Source organism: Myotis myotis, unplaced genomic scaffold, assembly GCF_014108235.1.
Source record: "Myotis myotis isolate mMyoMyo1 unplaced genomic scaffold, mMyoMyo1.p scaffold_m19_p_2, whole genome shotgun sequence".
In the NCBI taxonomy this organism is placed as follows: Eukaryota; Metazoa; Chordata; class Mammalia; order Chiroptera; family Vespertilionidae; genus Myotis; species Myotis myotis.
This window is the reverse complement of record NW_023416324.1, coordinates 161,045,779-161,064,682: the sequence shown is the minus strand read 5'-3', so window position 1 is coordinate 161,064,682 and position 18,904 is coordinate 161,045,779. Positions and strand designations below refer to the sequence as shown.

Below are 18,904 nucleotides of genomic sequence, written 5' to 3'. Positions count from 1 at the left end.
ACTCAGAGACCTAAAATAACCACAAAGGATGGTCTGAAATTAAACTTTAACTGAAAGCAGTTATGGTGGGCAGTTATGTCCTAAGCCAGTATCTTCACTGACAAGATCAACTTTGATCCTTACTGAGCCCATTTGCCTTTTTGCCTCTAAGATAACATTCCCTTGAAATGTCTGGGTAACTTGTAACTTCCCTTATTCTGGAGCCCCTGGGGCACAACCAAATGTTCTGGGCGCCAGATCCTGCACCCACCTAAGTATGTGTCCATCATTTTACTTTTTATCCTATCACAGAGGTTCCCCCCCTCCCCCCGCTTCGCTTAATCCCACCTCCTTAAATCTGTCACCAATGAATTTCATATATAAATACGGATGTAACCCTGCCATTCTCGTGAGCACTATCTCAATTCGTTGAGGTTCTGCTTCCCGGCATATGTCGACAGTTTGGCTCAAATAAACTCACAAAAATTCTTTACAGGTTTCAATGGGTTTTTTTACGTTAACAGTACCAAAGCAATGGAAAAAGCCGAACCTCACTTCCTTTCTCCAGATTGATAATGCCATATGCATTGCTTACATCTTCGCTAGTACCAAACCCACATTGGGTACTGAAGCTGTTAAAGCATCAGCTTATGATTAATTAGTTTAACTTTACCATGTAAACCTGCTGATCCCCCTCAAAACATATGGACACTGGGAGAGTAACATCTGGGATAAGAGCTGTCCATGCTTGAAACTCTTCTGCAATAGCTGAGATGTGATGAGCTCTAAATGAACACTCCAACTCCTGCCTCCTTCAAACCACAGGGTATCCTCTAGGGGGCCAAATAGGGCAGTTGATGGATGACTCTCTGGTCAAATCTGGCCAAACAGTAGGTCAAACCATGTGGAAGCCATCTGTCACTGTCGGGGGAGAGAGGGAAGGAGCCGGAGCAGCCCAGTGTTCAGCAAAGATAACATTGGCCTGAGCCCCACTGTCCCTTTCACCTGGCTTGCTGCAGCAATGTTTCCTCCAGCAATTGCTTTACAAACCATTAAGCAGCCATGAAAACAAGCGCTGGCCATATGTCCCAGGGCCAGGAAACCCAGGAGCAGATTTAAGTTAAAAGAAGCCAGCCTCTCTTTCTCTTCCTTCTCGGTTCTGAGTGAAACTCCCGGAGGGGTGAGTATCTTTGCATGAGCTATCACTGCAGGACTGATGTGGCAGGGAGCCGGTGGGGGCAGCGGGAATCAGGTTTGGGGGCACCAGAGGAGAGAGTGGTTGGGAACAATGCAGCTCTTCTGGGTTGTGATGTAGTACTTTCAGGCTGCCTTTACGGTTGAAATCCCAGGCTATAAGACGTCAAGAAAATGCATTCACCAGTACTTTCTTCCCTCAGCCCTTTCTCTTGTAGGGCCAGGCTATGCAGTGCTTGGTCTGTGGCATCAGTATAATCTGGGAGCTGGTTAGAAGTGCAGACTCTCAGGCCCCTTCCCAACATCCTGAGTCGGAATTTGCACTTCAACAAGATCGCCCCAAGTGATGTGTGTGTCATTAAAGTTGGAGAACTCTGCAGAGGAGAACTCTGAGGAGCTCCTCCTGAACAAGAACTATTTCTTTTAACACTCCCAACCCTGACAATAACAACAGCCGAACATTCACCAAGCATAACACCATGCCAAATGTTGTGCCTAAAATGCACGATCACATCTCATCCTTACAGCATCCCTGGAAAAGGCACAATCATTATTCCCCATTTACAGTGGGGAGACTCTGAAAAACCGAAATAACTTGCCTATGGCTGCACAACTAGAAAGGAAATGGAGAGCCATGGTTAGCTCCTAGTGCCCCTGCTGTTTCCCACAGTGCTGTTTTACCTTGCCATAAATGTGAAACAATTGGGCTGGCCAAGGATGTCCCTCAAGGGAGAAGAGAGATGATGAGAAATTTCTTCCCAAAGATTTAAAAACTCATATTGGACAGAAACAGGGCCTGTGGAGAGAGAATTCAATACAAATTTCTACATCTCCAAAGCCTCCCCATTAGGCCTTTGGTGTGCCCTTGGAATGCCCTTGGGCACAGCCCAGCTCCTGAGTGGGCAGGAACCTGACAGGTGGGCTTCCCTTATCTTCTCCCTCCTGGAGCAATAATTTCCATCTCATCTGTAAACAAACCCAAGGCCAGTCATCCTGGGGAACAAACAGGTCCTTGTCTCCACAGAGCCACTGGAAAGCTAAGGATTAAGGTAACACTTTGCCCTTTTAATAAGTATATTGCCTTATGGCTAGAGTCTTAAATCTCTATCCTATTTGTTTATTCAACTATTCATTCAACAATGTAAGACACTGTGCAAGTAGGAAACAAGACAAACAAAATTTCTACATTCATGGAGTTTACAATTTTAGTAGAGAAGTCAGAGAATAGATTAATATTTATTATGTATTTCTTACTTCAGTGCTATAAAACAGCGGTCGCCAACCTTTCTGGCCTCATGGACCACCAGTGGTCCTCAGACCACCAGTTGGCGACCGCTGCTATAAAATACAGCTGAGTTAAAGATAGCTTGTGATGGAGTTGGGAAGCACTACTTAAGATAGAGAAGTCAGGGCAGACTCACCCATAAAACCAGGGATGACTTGCCTGAGCTTAGCCCTGAATGAAGTGAGAGAGTGAACAGGTAGGAAGAGGTTCCAGGTGGAGGGAATAGCAAGGGCAAAGACCAAGGGGCAGGAATAACCACGGAGGGTTCAAAGAACAGCAAGAAGCCCAGGCTGATTAGAGGGGATGAGTAGGTAGTAGAGGTTGAGATTCAAGAGGTAACTTATGTCTGACCACACAGAGCCTCATAAACTATGGCAAGGAACTTCAGCTTTTATCCTGAGAATAGGAAGACATTAAAGCATTTTGAGTGCAGAAGTGACGTGTGTGATGTACTTTACTTGTGGCAGGATCACTCAGGCTGTTGTGTTGAGAATGGACTGTAAGGGAACAACGGTGGAAGCAGGGAGACCAGGTAGAAGCTGCTACCATAGTCCAGGCAGGAGCCGATGGCAGCGTGGACCAGGGTGGTGGAGGTGGAGGTGATAACAAGTGGCCAGATTCTGGGTATATTTTGAGGATAGAACCAAAAGGACTTGCTGATGGAAATCCTCTGGTTCTTCCTATTTCTGGGCCTCGGGCTATGTCATGAATTCTGACCTCTGCTTTAAAGTGCTTCTCCCTTCCCACCTACCTACCCGGTCCTGACCTCTCTGCTCTCAAATGTCCTGATTTGTGCAGATCTTGCCTATATGTCCTTGCTCAGTCTAGTCCCTTATCTGGTGCTCCTGGCTGGCTACCTCCCATAGCCCAGAATGGCATATGCAATGCTGCTGCTTATCAATACAAATACTTCATGTTTGTGTTGTGCTTTACAGTGTGAGCCCTTTCACGTACGTTATCTCATCTGATGGGCTAGGTTTCATAGACCATTTCATGCCTTTCATTCAGCTCCAGCAGACCTCAAAGGTATGAGTCAGCTTTGGCTGAATTTCAGACAATTAACTCCTTGGTGGCTGCAGACAGTAGAGAACAGACACTGGCTGCATGTGAGTATGTAAAAGTGCGATCTACAGGGCTCAGGGGGTACACATCCAAAGGGCATAAATCAATAACCTGAGGACAAGGAGCATGCTGACAGAAGACCCCAGAGAGCCGTGGTGTGAAGCCGGAAAAAAGGTCCCAGGGCCAGGGGCAGAGAACTAGGAGTGAGGGAGAAGAGGAAAGGGATCTGGGGGAAGGGGGGTGGTGTATGGTCAAGAGAGGAGGCTGTACCAGGCCAGTGCCAGCCACGAGTTAGAAATCTAAGTGGCCAGCCAAGCCCTGTTGGTCAAAGCAGAGAAGTCTTTCAGAAGGGGCCCAAGCCAGGTGACGTGGTGGCAGGAGAGAGAAGCCAGCATTACATACCAGACTGAAGCTGAAAGAGCCTCTGATAAACCAAGGAGCTTCCCTATGTTTCTTGTTTGAATAGGAGCCAATCCCCAAAACACGGCTGAATAGAGACCAGTGGGTAAAGGTTAATGGGGCAGCTAGAGAGGTTGGGATGGGGAACAAGGAACAGAGAGTAAAGACAGACAGATACTCATTCTCCCTGGATACTCCTGACCTTGAAGGGAAGCCCTCACCTCCATGTCCACAGGCTAATTACCCAGTAGCTTTGAAGCTTGACTTCAGGACAACTGTCCCTTGGCTTATCTTCTTCACCCTGGACCAGTGATTCTCCACCTTGCACAGATTTCCCCAGCACAGTTAAGCCAGTCTCGGGCAGTGGGGCCCACATGTGGTATTTTTTTAAAACTCCCCAGGTGACTCTAGTGGGCAGCAGAGGGGTGGGGAGTGGGGGGACTACTGCCTTAGACATGTGCACCAGCTTCACCAGGCTGAGCTCACAGCACATTCTTCTCTCCTTAGGAAAGTTTAATGCTGACAATGGTGCCAAAAACAAGGATCATAAGTGGGTCCCTGAACAGATCAGAAAATAAAATCTAATCTTCCCACTGAGTTAGAAGAAAACAGAAGTTCCACCCACAAGGCTGTTTGTGGTGATACAAACACTGCATCCCATTCCACTTGATTAGCAAGAATAGGTCTAGCTGGCGGTACAGGCAGTATTTTACAAGTGCAGATTTCCCTACGAGGCCCGCCTTAGGAATCCCAGTGTTAACAGCAAACACTGGACCACATTCATTCTTGTCAGGGAGGGACAAGTGTCAGAGGCTTTACTTCCATAAACTCAGGGACAAAGATGCTCGGGCTCAGCTGGAACTTGAAAGATCATCTAGTCCCATAGCTCCTGGATGTTAGTGTACATCACCTGGGGACCTTGTAAGGCCCACCCTGATGGAAACCACTGCTCTCATTCACCATCTTGTTCAGCTTCTGCTGGAATCACATCCTATAGAGCTCCCTCAGAAGTGACGGCCCTGCCTTATCGGTTCTGGGCCCTTGTTGACCAAACTCTGCTCTGGGTTGGTGACGGACGCTGTGGCATGCTTACTGTCCTTAACAAGCATTTATTAGAAACCTACTAGGTGCCAGGCACTGTTATAAGTCCTGGAGATGCAAGTGTGAGTGAAACACACAAAGCTCTGCCCTTGGGAGCTTACATCCTAGTGGGCAAAATTCTCTTTGCATCAGGTACCTGAATGTGAGGATGGCTGAATGGCAAGGTTGTTGAAGACATCTTTGTGACTTATGAATCTTGCTGTTCTCAGCGTCTAGCAAAGGGCACAGACAACAGAAGTCTGTTGACCACACCAATGAGTCAATGCCAAGTGGTACACCTGACCCTCCTACCTCAACCTTGCTAACACTACCATGGACTTGCTCTTCAACCATTAAGAATGCGGTATCTTAAATCTAGTGGGATCCCACTTAAAAACATTCCCTCCCCAGTTATCATTTTCTTCTTTTTCTTAACAGTTTTATTGAGATATAATTCACATACTACATAATCCATCCATTTAAAGTGTACAACTCAAGGGTTTTTAGTATAGTATTTAGTATACAGATATGTGCAACCAACACCACAGCTAATTTAGAATGTTTTCATCATCTCAAAAAGAAACCCTATACCCTTTTGTTATTGTCCCCCTCTCTCTCATCCATCCCAACCCTAAGCAACTAATCTACTTTTTGTCTCTATAGGTTTGCCTATTCTGAACTTTAATATAAATGAAGTCATATAAATATGTGGTCTTTGGCGACTAGCTTCTTTCACTTAGTAAAATGTTTTCAAGGTTCATCTGTGTTATAGTATGTGTCAGTATTTTATGTCTTTTTACAGCTAAATAATATTTCGTTATAAGGATATGCCACCTTTTGTTTATCCATTCACTGGCTGATGAGCATTTGGGTTGCTTCTGCCTTTTACTTATTATGAATAATGTTGCTATAAACATTTGTGTACAATGTGTGAACATTTTGTGCAGTTTTGTTTGTTTGATTTTTGTTTTCATTTATCTTAGGCATATACCTAGGAGTTGAATCACTGGGTCCCAGGGAAGTCAATGTTTAACTGTTTGAGGAAATATCAGACTGTATTCCAAGGTGGTCTTTATTATTTCTTATAAGGTGTGTCTGCTAACAACAAATTTTCACAGTATTTGTTTATCTGGCAATATCTTTTTTTCACTTAAAATTTTTTGCTTATTTTTTTGTTATCCTCACCTGAGGATATTTTTCCATTGATTTTTAGAGAGAGCTGAAGAGAAGGGAAGAAATAGAGAGAGAAAAAAAACATCAATGTGAGACACAATGATTGGTTGCTTTCCACACACACTCCTACTAGGGCCAGGGATCAAGCCTGCAACTAAGGTACGTGCTCTTGACCGGAACCCAGAACCCCTCAGTCCACAGGCTGGTACTCTAAACACTGAGAAAAACTGGCTAAGGCATATTTCACTTCATATTTGAAAGAAACTTGCTGTATTATCAAACTCTTGGTTGACAGTTTTTTTCCTTTAAGCACTTTGAATATTCCCACTTCCTTCTGGGCTCCACTGTTTCTGATGACAACTATTAATATTATTGGGATTCCCTGTAACAATCACTTTCCTCTTGCTGCTTTCAAGATTTACTTCTGTCTGGCATTCAGTGTTTTTACTATGATGTGTCTATTTATGGATCTCTTTAGATGTATCCTCGTTTGAGTTCCTTAAGTTTCCCAGCTGCATTCACTAATGTTTTCTAATACAGTAGAGGCCCGGTGCACAAAATTCGTGCACAAGGTGGGGGGTGTCCCTCAGCCCGGCCTGCACCCTCTCCAATCTGGGACCCCTCGGGGGATGTCCTAAACTGGCAGTCAGACATCCCTCTCACAATCCGGGACCTCTGGCTCCTAACCACTTGCCTGCCTGCCTGCCTACCTGATTGCCCCCTAACCGCTTCTGCCTGCCAGCCTAATCGCCCCCTAACTGCTCCCCTGCCAGCCTGATTGATGCCTAACTGCTCCCCTGCTCCCACAACTGCCCTCCCCTGCCGGCTCGATCTCCCACAACTGCCCTCCCCTGCCGGCCCGATCTCCCACAACTGCCCTCCCCTGTCAGCCTGATCACCCACAACTGCCCTCCCCGCCAGCCTGACCACCCACAATTATCCTCCCTTGCCGCGACCTGCCTCCTCCAACAGGACCCGCCTCCTCCGCGCGCGGGGTGGCAGGGACGCCGGGACCGGCTTCCTCCATGCCACGTGGAGCCGTGGGACCCCCAGGCCTCACTGCGTGGAGCGGCCACCAGGCCCCACCTCTGCTATGCATGCGGCCATCTTGTGGCAGCCAACTGGTGGTGGCCATCTTGTGACAATGTCGCACACGAGGGCACGAGGACCACCTAGGCTTTTATTAGTATAGATTTAGAAGATTTCAGCCATTATTTCTTTTAATATTTTTTCTGCTCCTTTCTCCCTCTCTCCTCTCCTTCTGGTACTCCTAGTATACATATGATGATACCTTTAATGTGTCCCATATTTTTCCAAGACTCTGTTCATTTTTCCTCATCTGTTTCCTCTCTGTTCTTTAGATTGAGTGATTTCTATTGATCTATTTTAAAGGTTGCTAATTCTTTCTTCTGCCAGTTCAAATCTACTGTTGAGCTTCTCCAGTGAATTTTTATTTCTATGATTGCATTTTTCCTTTTGGTTCTTTTTTATAATTTCTATCTTTTTTACTCATATTCTATGTTTGACAAGACATTGTTATCATACCTTCCTTTATTTTTTAAATCATGAATTCCTTTAGTGTGGTTTTTTTAAACAAAACAAAAACATTTATAATAGCTACTTTGACATCCTTGTTAAATCTGGCATCTAGTGGCTCTCACAGGCAGTTTGGTCTTGTCTGCCTTTTATCTGTTTCCCCCACCCACCTGTTATACTTTTCTGTTTCTTTGCAAGTCTTATAGTTTTTGATGGAAACTAGACATTTTAGATATTATATTGTGGCATTTCTGGTTACTGGTCCTTTCCCTCCCCCTTCCCCTCAGGGCTTGTTATTTCCTTGCTTATTTGTTTAGTAACTGGCTGGATTGTTTTGGGGAAGTTTTATTTCCACCTCAGCGCCCCCAGTGGAACCTATGATGCTGCTCCTTCGGAGGTGCAGCCTTCTGTGTGCCAGTCACCCTGGGGTGAAGTGGCCTGGGCAGTGCTCTCTTTAACTTTTAACTTTCTCTTCCCTCCCCCCCCCCCCCCCCGCCCCACCAACTATCCCCAGCTGTTAAATTCCACTAATTTCCAGCTGATTGTTGTTTTCAAGAGTGTCCTGGGACATAAATTCCTCCACAGTCTTGCCCAATCAAATGTGGGCTCCTTTGAAGCAATAGTTTCTAATATATATTTTTTTATTGATTTCAGAGAGAAGAGAGAGAGAGAAAGAGAGAGAGAGAGAGAGAGAGATCAATGATGACCAAGAATCATTAATTGGCTGCCTTCTGCATGCCCCTCACTGGGGATCGAACCCACAGCTCGGGCATGTGTTCTTGACTGGAATCGAACCCAGGACCCTTCAGTCCACAGGCCGACACTCTATCCACTGAACCAAACCAGCTAGGGCTGAAGAGACAGTTTCTGAGGTCAGTACTTGAGAACTGTTCGGTCCCAGGTGGTCTCTTCCCCCAGTTCTCCGTGGTAAACTAGCATGCCCACCATTTATCCTATATCTCCAACAACTCTACCAATCTTCTCCCAATTGCCTTTCACCAGGGACTCCCTATGGGCATTTTGCTGTTGTTTTGAACTAATCCACTCTGTGGTGCAAATGAAGTAGTATCTTTGGGAAAAGATTTGGCACTCTCTGTACTACAGTTTATTTCTACCTCCAGGCAAAAATCTCTGAGCCATGGCTCTGGTGCTGGCATTAGGGAAATAGCATGCTTCCCTGAGCGATATCCCCGCTTTAGGAGCTGAACTCTCAGGGGAGGGGGAGAGTACCCTCAGGTCTTCTTGCCTTGTCTCTCCCAGCATGGCTCCATTACCAGCTGGGGCGAGGGCAATTGGGATCTTAGAATTCTCAGCAGTGTTGTACCCATGTTAGAGCCTCTGTTCCATGAATGGGGACTAGGCAGAAGTAGTTCCCAGCTCTTGGCCACACTCACCCAGAACTTAGCTGTAGCAACAGGGAGCTTGGAGCAGGAAAGACAATCTGGAAAGACAATCCTTCAACTGGGAGCTTAGGGAGAAAGAGAGCCCTGTGACCTTGGTTGCAATAGTCTAGAGCAGTGGTCAGCAAACTGCAGTCCCTTGAGTGTGGCTCTTCCACAAAATACCATGTGTGGGCACACACGTACAGTGCAATTGAAACTTCGTGGCCACACTCAAGGGGCCAAAGAGCCGGATATAGCTCGCGAGCCGCAGTTTGCTGACCACTGGTCTAGAGTTTCTATGTTACTGAGCTGGGATGGGAAAGGGAGGGTATGGGTCTTGGTTCAAATACCACAGACTCATTGTTCTTATTGAGGCTCAGTAGATTTTCTTGAATAAGTGTTCCTTCATTTGCTATATGCACGTAGGACCATTTCCAGAGACTTTAAGTTTTTTAATATAATTTTCACTAGTCCCACTGGCAAGCCGATCTGTGGAGTTCCTCATGCTATGCTGCTGGAAGTGGACTGTCTTTCAGAAGTTGTGATACTTTATTTTAGTGAGTATCTATTTTATCTGTATAGATATCCACAGAACAACAATTCTCTAACCTTAATGTGCATATAATTCACCTGGGGAGCTTGTTAAAAATATAGGTTCGTAGGGCCCTATCCCCCAGAAATTACAATTTTCTAGGACTGGGGTAGAAGCTAAAAGGAAATCTGCAGTTTTAGAAAACTCGCTACATGATTCTTTGAAAAAAATTATATTAAAAAGACTAACACACGCCAGATAAGATTGATGCCCTCCTCTTTTTTTCTGATGGATTCTATGTTTACAATGGAGCTTTGCAACTATGGCAGGGTCAAATGCTGGCTACTTGAACATCACAATAGCGTGTGTGTGTGTGTGTGTGTGTGTTTTTACACACCAAAATTTAAAAATAGTCTCATTATAGGAAGTGCTGCTTATTTGGGGGAGGGGAAGTGCTTCAGAATCATGGTTTAGGGCTGCCACGAATCAAAGATGACAGAGGACTCCAGAGCAAGGCTTCTCAGATTGGGGTCAGGAAACTTGCCTCAGAGTCCTATTTCTCTTGCACCAGATCTGACTTTTCTTTGGTGCTGCTACCATTTGTAACCATCCTTCAAAACAGAGAGTGCACCACAGGCCCTGCTGCAATTGAGCTGATTTGCACACCATCAAGTGGCAATATGTGCCCCTGGTGAGAAAATTAATAGGATGAAAGCAGCTATCAAACATGCTGCAGCAGATAGGATTCCTGCTGCCTAGCTGCACATGGTCATCACTAATGTGACTCCTCCTCATCGTACTAGCGGAAAGTGAGTATTATTTCATATTTTAAAATTCTAGACAGAAACCATTAGCAATTTATTTTTCCCAAAGAACTGGCTAATTAAAATTGTAAATAAGGCTGTGTTATGTTTGCATGTACTCCTGTGACTCTTTCATAAAGAACTAGAACTGGATGGCTAAATGATTGTTCTGTTGCGTATTACAACCCGACCCTATTCCATCTGCCCACAGTCCCATTAGAGAAGGCCACACTCGGGAGAAGAAGCTGTGGTAAGGGCTTCCACAACAGAAGGCATAATTAAACAAGAGGGAGGCTCCAGGGAACGCAAGAAACCTGGCTTTCTGAGGCACTATAAGAAGCCAGGGAACATTTTCCTATTTCCTACCGGGCTTAGTAGGTGGATTATTATTATCACTTATTTTTTAAAGATCAAAAGACTAGGATTCCCCTGTGGGAACTGCAAAAAAAAAAATATGTTAGACAAAAAGCCAAAAATTAACCAATTTTAACCTTTTTCTTTTAGAGTTCCTCACATACCTTAGTCAGTAGGGTGTCCCTCCCACACTCTTGCCATATTAATAACTGATAGCCTTTATCGGTACCAATTCAGAATAAAATTTAGGAAATTTCTGATTTTTCCTCCATGATTTAATGATATGTAATTATTTCTCAGTAATGGTCACCTTAACTGGAGTTGCGTCTTTAATTAACCAATATATAATACTAGACATATGAAAACAAATCTTAGAAAACATAAATTGTAAATTGATCATTTTAATTTACAAAACAATATACCCAGGGCTTCTTTAAATTCTAAGTTCTTTGGTAGATTATATAGTTAATTCACAGATCATCAATTACTATCAATGAATGAACAATGAGCAAATTGGTACTTATTATTGATTGAAAAAGACACCTCCCCTCACTTAAATTGAGCCTCTTTTGTTATACTCTACTATAGCGGCCCTTACTCTTCCAACATAAAACTTATGGTTTTAATTATGTTTTATATTAGATTATATATTTCACATCTGTCTCCCCACTGGAATCTCCATGGAACAGACCGTCTCTGTTTGTTCACTACTATATGCCCCACATCCAGCACAATGTCTGATCCTTAATTATTTGTGGGACATGCGAATAAAGTCATTAGGTTCTTGGGATTTTAAATTGGGGAGGCTGATTGACAGGCTTTAGGATTCCCTTGAAGTCCCTGAAATTATCTAAAAAACATTGTTCATTTCTCTGGGGAGAAGACCCACCACCTTCATTAGATTTTAAAGGGGTCTGTGACCTCCCCAAAAGGTAAGAAATCACTGGCCTTCTTCAGTTATAAAACAGGATTCAATACCAAAGAACTCACATGTGGCCTAAAACAAAGTATGCTACCTGCACGTACCTTTACGGGGAAGGATGTGTGGCTGTGTGTATAGTGTGTGCATAACTTCTAAGAACAGAAACAGAAGTGCCTCTGTGAATTTACGGACCAATCCACATTCTCACGTCCCCGTGTGACTAACTGGTCATTCCTGTAGCCACTGGGCTCCAGCAGTAGCTGTTTGTATTCATCTGCTTCTTGGCAGCAACATCCATCACTCAGGCCAGAGAAAAGGAGTCTGTAATTCCCTCCTTTCACCTGTTTGGGAAGCTGACATCCCTCTTTGTGGGAGTTCTTTTTAATAACAAACCTGTAACAACAGCACGGGCTGTGTTTATAAAGCACAGGTGCCCAGGCAATTTGACCAAACAACCCTGGGACTTCCCTTCCCTTGCCCTGCAGCCAGCGAGGAGACCCAGCCCAATCAGGCAACGGCCTCCCAGTGCTGCGTTCTTCAGGGGGTGGGAGACTTTGAGACGGGCTGGAATAGGCTAATTGGCTGATGTATATTAAACCTCTTCTTCCTTCTCTCCCAACTCCAAAAGATGTTTCCCTTCAGTAAATTTTCTCCCTCATTTTTGTACTGAATATGGAGACTTCAAAAGTGAATTCGTCTGAGGAAAGGTTTTTGATGTGCCACTAGCTCTCAGCTATCCACATTAACAGAGATGAGCCGTGGTACAGATCATTCAAAACCAAAGGCTCTTCTATTTAGCTTTGTAGTTCACTGTTGTGAGGGGCTCCGTGGCAGACTTACCTCCCTAATTATGTCTGTCTTTGCTTCTTATTAAAATGAGTGTGTCTGCTTTAGGGCCAGGCAGATGGGTGACACAAAGATTCTGGCACAGAATCCGTAAAATTCACCAGGGGAAATCCACCAGGCGCACAGATAATCAGGCTTGACTAGATTTGAGTTCACGTCCTTAATCACCTGTGATCAATTGCTTTGCTCCTCTGTGACTCAAGTGAGCCAGGGATGAGATATAATTATAGGAGTCTAGTTCGAAGGCAATGAGTCTTTACATTTACGCTGAAGACACAAGACTGCTGTGGCCAAACCTGATAAAAAAAATCAATGTTGATGTTTTTCCCTGCCTAGATTCACAGCCTCCTATTCTGCAGTCTGAGTTATCTTTCTAAGCAAATCTCATGATGTTCATCTCTACCTTACATCCTGCAGTGGCTCCCTGTGCTGGGCATTAGGGATATTTCCAAATGTCTGACTCTCTCCTCCCCAACACGTGACATGACTATACATTTCCACCCACAAAGTGAGATGTGGCTGTGAGACTGGAGTTGGCTATGGAAATACGGGTGGAAGTGGAATGCCACTTTGAGGTGAATGGTTGCAGAGCCAGTGTGGGCTTGGCTATTTTGTCTGGTGAGACCGACTGGCAGTGTCTAAGACGGTGGCTGCTCCATCCGCCTGGGTTGCTGAGTGACTGTGATGAGCAGAGCTCTAGTTAGCCAGTGATGAGCATGTGGCAGGAGCAAGAAATCAACCCCTGTTGTCTTCAACCACTGAGATTTTAAGGTTTTTCACGTTAACTCAGCATATCATCACGGCACATGCCAAGCTGCGGCATGACTGGCTGAGTTATCTCCCCAGCTAGACACTGAACAACCGGAGGCCAGAACTATTTCTTCTTCAGGACATTACGTCCAGTGTGGAGCATGTTTAATGCAACCTGGTAGAAAATGAAATTCTCTGCCTTCCTGGCCTCCGTGATCCTCTATGTTTATGTTTCTCTAACGCTTGCTCCCCTGTCAGCATCCCCAGCTGAAATGATAAGGTGCCCTTGGTGTTCAGATATATGAATGCGGGACCTATTCTTACGGATCAGTAGTACAAGTAGGAAGAGCTGGCAAGGGGGAGAGAGAGGCACAGTTAGGTTGCAGGTATTTCAAATATAATACATGGGCTCAAGGGGCAGACAAGATTTTGAAATGAAGTTTCTTGGAGTGACCACATGGGGAAAATAATATCCTAAAGTACTTGTTTTATGAGGCATCACAGGTGTTATCTGAACTAGACTCCTATATCATCACCATCATCTTCATCATCATCATAATCGTCATACCTATAATTGCTGATAACTTACTATGTACCAGTCACAGCTCCAACCACCTCACAATAAACTCACTGAATCCTTACAATTCTATAAGGTAGCTATTATTTCCATTTTACAGACGAAGAAATTGAAGCACAGAGAGATAAATTCCCTATGGCCACACAGCTAGGTAATATCCCTCTCCAAATTCAGGGTATGCTTGAACACCCCCCATGATGGGGAGCTCACTAACTCCCAATGCATTCCCACCCCCGACCCTGAGTCCTGTCCTGCCTCCTCCCAACTGCCATGTCCCAGACCCTGTGCCTCCAAGACCAACACAAAGCAATTCTACCCTCTCTTTCCAAGGAGGTCCTTCGCATATCTAAGGCAGTAATTGCATGTCCCTTTAAGCTCCTCTTCTCTGGTCTAAACAGCCCCAATTCACTCAACCATTTCAATGTGCCACAGCCGAGGTCCTTCACCATCCCAGCTCAGAGACTCACACATGCTAGTAGGTTGCATCACAGAATGGTGACTCTCCCTTCTAGTCTTGCACTAAGCCGATGCCTTCTACAACCCTAGCACATTTCTTTCACCTTGTAGAGCAAGGTTGGAGGCAGAAATGGGGCCATAATCTACTACAGAATAGCTGGCTGACCACATGTCCCTATCCTGGCAAACAGGATGCTACAGGATCCGTACATTCAGAGTTCCTCGTCCTTTTTTTTATTGTCTAAAGTTTTACATATGTCTACTTTTCCCCTAATTGACCCTATCCCCGATCCCTTCCCAGCCCAGGCAAGCCCACACTGCCCCAGTGTCTGTGTCCATTGATTATGCTAATACGCATGCATATAAGTCCTTTGGTCAGGTTGGAAGCCTGTTCCTACCCCTTCTCATCCTCCCCCCAGCCCCCTCCCTCACTACTCTCCTGCTCACCATGGAGTTCATGGCGAAGTGATTGTGCTGCGTCTGGAGGTCCAGAGCGTGCTGGTAGCTGACTCCAATCTCCGTATGGCTCTGGAGGAATAACTCCTTGTTGTGGCTTATCCAGTCGAACATCTAGAGGAGACAAGATCATACAGATTAATCAGAAGGGTCATGGGGCCAAGAGTGCAAAGCTTTCAGAACTACCAGAAGGAATAAAACCCTCCTTCTGGTTCTCAGTGAGGACGAGTCATCCCTTGCAGAACAGGGTGGTCCACAGCCTGGTTACGTAGGTTTTCTGGTTTCACTTTCAGCAGAAGGGCCCACCATTGGCCTCTGCATTTCTCTACAGAGCCTAACAGACAAAGAGTAAGTGAATCAGGAAGATGGGGTGAAAGCTATTTACTATCCCTAGTTACTTCCCCTTTGAAGAAACTTGTAGAAAGCCGCAAAAAGGCCCCATGCATGCTTTAGGGCAGCGGTTCTCAACCTGTGGGTCGCGACCCCTTTGGGGGTCGAATGACCCTTTCACAGGGGTCGTCTAAGACCATCGGAAAACACATATATAATTACATATTGTTTTTGTGATTAATCACTATGCTTTAATTATGTTCAATTTGTAGCAATGAAAATACATCCTGCATATCAGATATTTACATTATGATTCATAACAGTAGCAAAATTACAGTTATGAAGTAGCAATGAAAATAATTTTATGGTTGGGGGTCACCACAACATGAGGAACTGTATTAAAGGGTCGCAGCATTAGGAAGGTTGAGAACCACTGCTTTAGGGACAGGTGATGAGGGGGCAAGCTGGGAGCTGGGAGACTTGACCTATTCCCTACTGCCCCACTAGAGGGGAGAAAACCTATGGAAAGCAACAGGGCATACTAACATGTCATGTAGGCAGTGACCAACCACACACTGTGTTGAATTGACTCTGAACTGAACTTTCATGTAGCTCCATGGACTCACAAGTACAGGGTTTCTACTATCACCCATCAGGAACCAGAAGAAGATTTTAAGGGCACAGTGAGTTCCATTTGGAACAGCGGGCATCGAGCTATTTCCTTCCCCTAGCTCTGTACCCTGTTTTTCATTTAGGCTTCTCTCAGGCAGTCACATGCTTTAAAGGTCACTGAACAGAACCCAGCTCCAGAGAAGGGCCTGATCATTCTAAAGGGAATCCCTCCTCAGACACCAGATCTAAGCCAATCAGTGTACCATTTCCTGGTCAATGGGATTGTCTCAGAAATAGGAATGTTATCCAATTCAGTACAATAAAGCCTGAGGGGAAGTTTCTGGGAAAACAGCACCCTAGTTCTTTAGCTATAACCTCACTTCCTCTGATACTGTCACTGTGACCCTGAGCCTAAAATTACTACTCTTGAGTGTGAAGCCAATGGGCAGATAAAACGTGTAGCCAAAATAATGGCAGGAAACAGAGGCAGAGCCCTACTTTGTCCCTGGACTTCCTTAGTACCTCTAAGAAATCCCCTCTAAGATTCAAGCCTATTTAAGTTGGATTTTCTGAAATTCTCTGCCAGGATCAGTCAAATGACACAGCTAGGAGAGGTGTGACACCTTTGCAGAAGAGCTCTGCTCTACTTGGAACGGGCGCTGTGTGGTTTGTGATGGGCAAGGCTGCAGCTCAGCTGCAGAAGCTGAGCACAGGTGCAGGCTGGAGAAGCTGCAAAGGCCCTGCCAGCTTTCCTGGAAGCACAACCATAGCCTCATTATTTCCTTTCATTTTTTTATTTTATTTATTTGTATTTTATTTATTCTTATTTTTTAAGTAAATCTTTATTGTTGAAAGCATTACATATGTCCCCCTTTCCCCCCCATTGCCCTCTCCTACCCCCTCTACCCCCAAGGCCTTCACCACCTTGTTTGTGTCTATGATATTTATTTTTATTGTTGACGATATTACAGATGTCCCCCGTTTTCCTTTTGCCCCCTTCCACCCAACCCCTACCCTATCCCAGACCTTCCCCACACTACTGTCTGCATCCAGGGGTTATGCATATATGCATTTATGTTCTTTGGTTAATCTCTTCCCATCCCCTCCAACATCCTCCCCTCTGTGATCTGTCAGTTTGTTCCATGCATCCATACTTCTGGACCTATTTTGTCCATCTATTTATTTTGTTCCTAGATTCCATATATGAGGGAGATCATGTGATACTTATCTTTCTCTGACTGGCTTATTTCACTTAGCATAATGCTCTCCAGGTCCACCCATGCTGTTGCAAATGGTAAGAGTTTCTTCTTTTTACAGCTGCATAGTATTCCATTGTGTAAACGTACCACAGCTTTTTTATCCATTTATCTACTGATGAGCACTTGGGCTATTTCCAGATCCAGATCTTAGCTATTGTAAATTGTGCTGCTACAAATATGGGGGGGGGTGCATATATTCTTTCTGATTGGTGTTTCAGGAGTCTTAGGATATATTCCCAGAAGTCGGATCGCTGGGTCAAAAAGACAGTTTCACTTTTAATTGTTTGAGGAAACTCCATACTGTTTTCCACAGTGGCTGCTCCAGTTTGCATTACCTTTTACAGCAGTGCAAGAGGGTTCCCTTTTCTCCACATCCTCCTTTTAAATGGAAAGTGAATTTACTTTTTCAGTTACATTCAACCAACACTTAAGGGACACTAGCTGTGTGCTAGGTACTGTCCATGTCAACAAAAGGCAAAATGACTACAATGTGGTTCTTAAATTTTAGTGGCTTAAAGCAGACATGGACTCAGAAACATTGTTAGTACAACTTGGCATATGACTTGATTAAAATCACAACTCGGAAAATAAATCAAGATAAAGGTCAATACAGTCTATCAAAGGTAGCACCCACCCTTGTTGATGAACAGAGAAGGCTTCCCAGAGCAGGTGACACCTGAGTGAGCCTTCACTCAGGTAGGAATTAGCCAAGTGAAGATGAGTAGGATGGAAGCTCCAGGCAAAGGAGAGATCAAAGGGACAGAACTGGGGGGCAGCCCAGTGTGCCCAGGGATCTGAAACACCACATCTGTGCTTCTGGAACCTAATATGTGGAGATGATATGGCTGGGAAGGTGGATGGGATGCTGACCATGAAAAGCCCTGGACACAGGCTTCAAAAAAACCTGGACCATATTCTGTGGGCAGCAAGATTGTCAGTGGAGGGTTTTAAGTTGAACAGTAAGGTGTAATGTGAGTGTGTGATGTGGAATGGAGAGGGGAGATGGGGCAGAGTATAGTTGGGAGGCTGTTCCAGCAATCCTGGTGAGAGAGGGTGAGAACCTGGAGACCTGGATTAGGTTAGTGGCAGTGGAGTCAGAGAAGTGGGCCGACTTGAGGGCTCACTATTGTTTGGGGAGGGAGGGCAAGGAAGAGCTTAGGAGAACAGCCAGGTGTCTGGCCTGGTGCCCTGGGTCCTTAAAGAAAAGTTGCCACCACAGGTGCTACCTAAAGTGGAGGGTAAGAGGCTGGGGGTGAGGTGGGATGGAGAGGCAGTGGGTTCAGTGTTAGATGTGCTGGGTTTGAGAGGCTTTTGAGAATTTCACCTGGAGGTGCCCCATGAGCAATTAGATTTACGTGTCTGGAGGTCAGGAGAGAGACATTGAGGATGTGACAACTCACACTTAGGTATAAAAACATCAGCTCTGAAGGCAAAGGTGCATGAGTTGGAATAATTCTCCCTTTCAAATTCCTTGGATCACTTCTGGCTGTCCTATATAATAAAAGGGTAATATGCAAATCGACCTAATGGCGGAATGACTGATTGCTATGACACACACCAACCACCAGGGGCAGACGCTCAATGCAGGAGCTGCCCCCTGGTGGCCAGTGCACTCCCACAGGTGGCCAGTGCAGCTCAGCCACAAGCTGGGCTGACGGCTGGAGAATGCAGCGGCCTGCCTCCGCAGCAGCGCTAAGGACCCCTCGGGGGAGGTCTGACTGCTGGCCCATGGGGAGCGGGTCTAAGCCAGCAGTCAGACATCCCCTGAGGGTCCTGGACTGGGAGAGGGCACAAGCTAGGCCGAGGGAACCCCTCCCTCTCCAACCCCCACTCAGTGCACGAATGTCGTGCACTGGGCCTCTAATTTTAAAATAATTTCTCATCTGTTTTCCTTACTGACAAAAGAATCAATAGAGT

General features: G+C 45.2%; 1 protein-coding gene across 19 annotated transcripts in view; it reads right to left on the bottom strand.

Moving 5' to 3' along the window:
- Positions 1-18,904, bottom strand: part of KALRN (kalirin RhoGEF kinase) — a 656,959-nt gene that overhangs the window by 379,217 nt on the left and 258,838 nt on the right. For all 19 annotated transcript variants that reach the window (XM_036353020.1, XM_036353029.1, XM_036353021.1 and 16 more), the window contains exon 6: positions 14,778-14,900. In XM_036353020.1, coding sequence (XP_036208913.1) covers positions 14,778-14,900 — 123 coding nt within the window. The remainder of the gene's footprint in view (positions 1-14,777; positions 14,901-18,904) is intronic.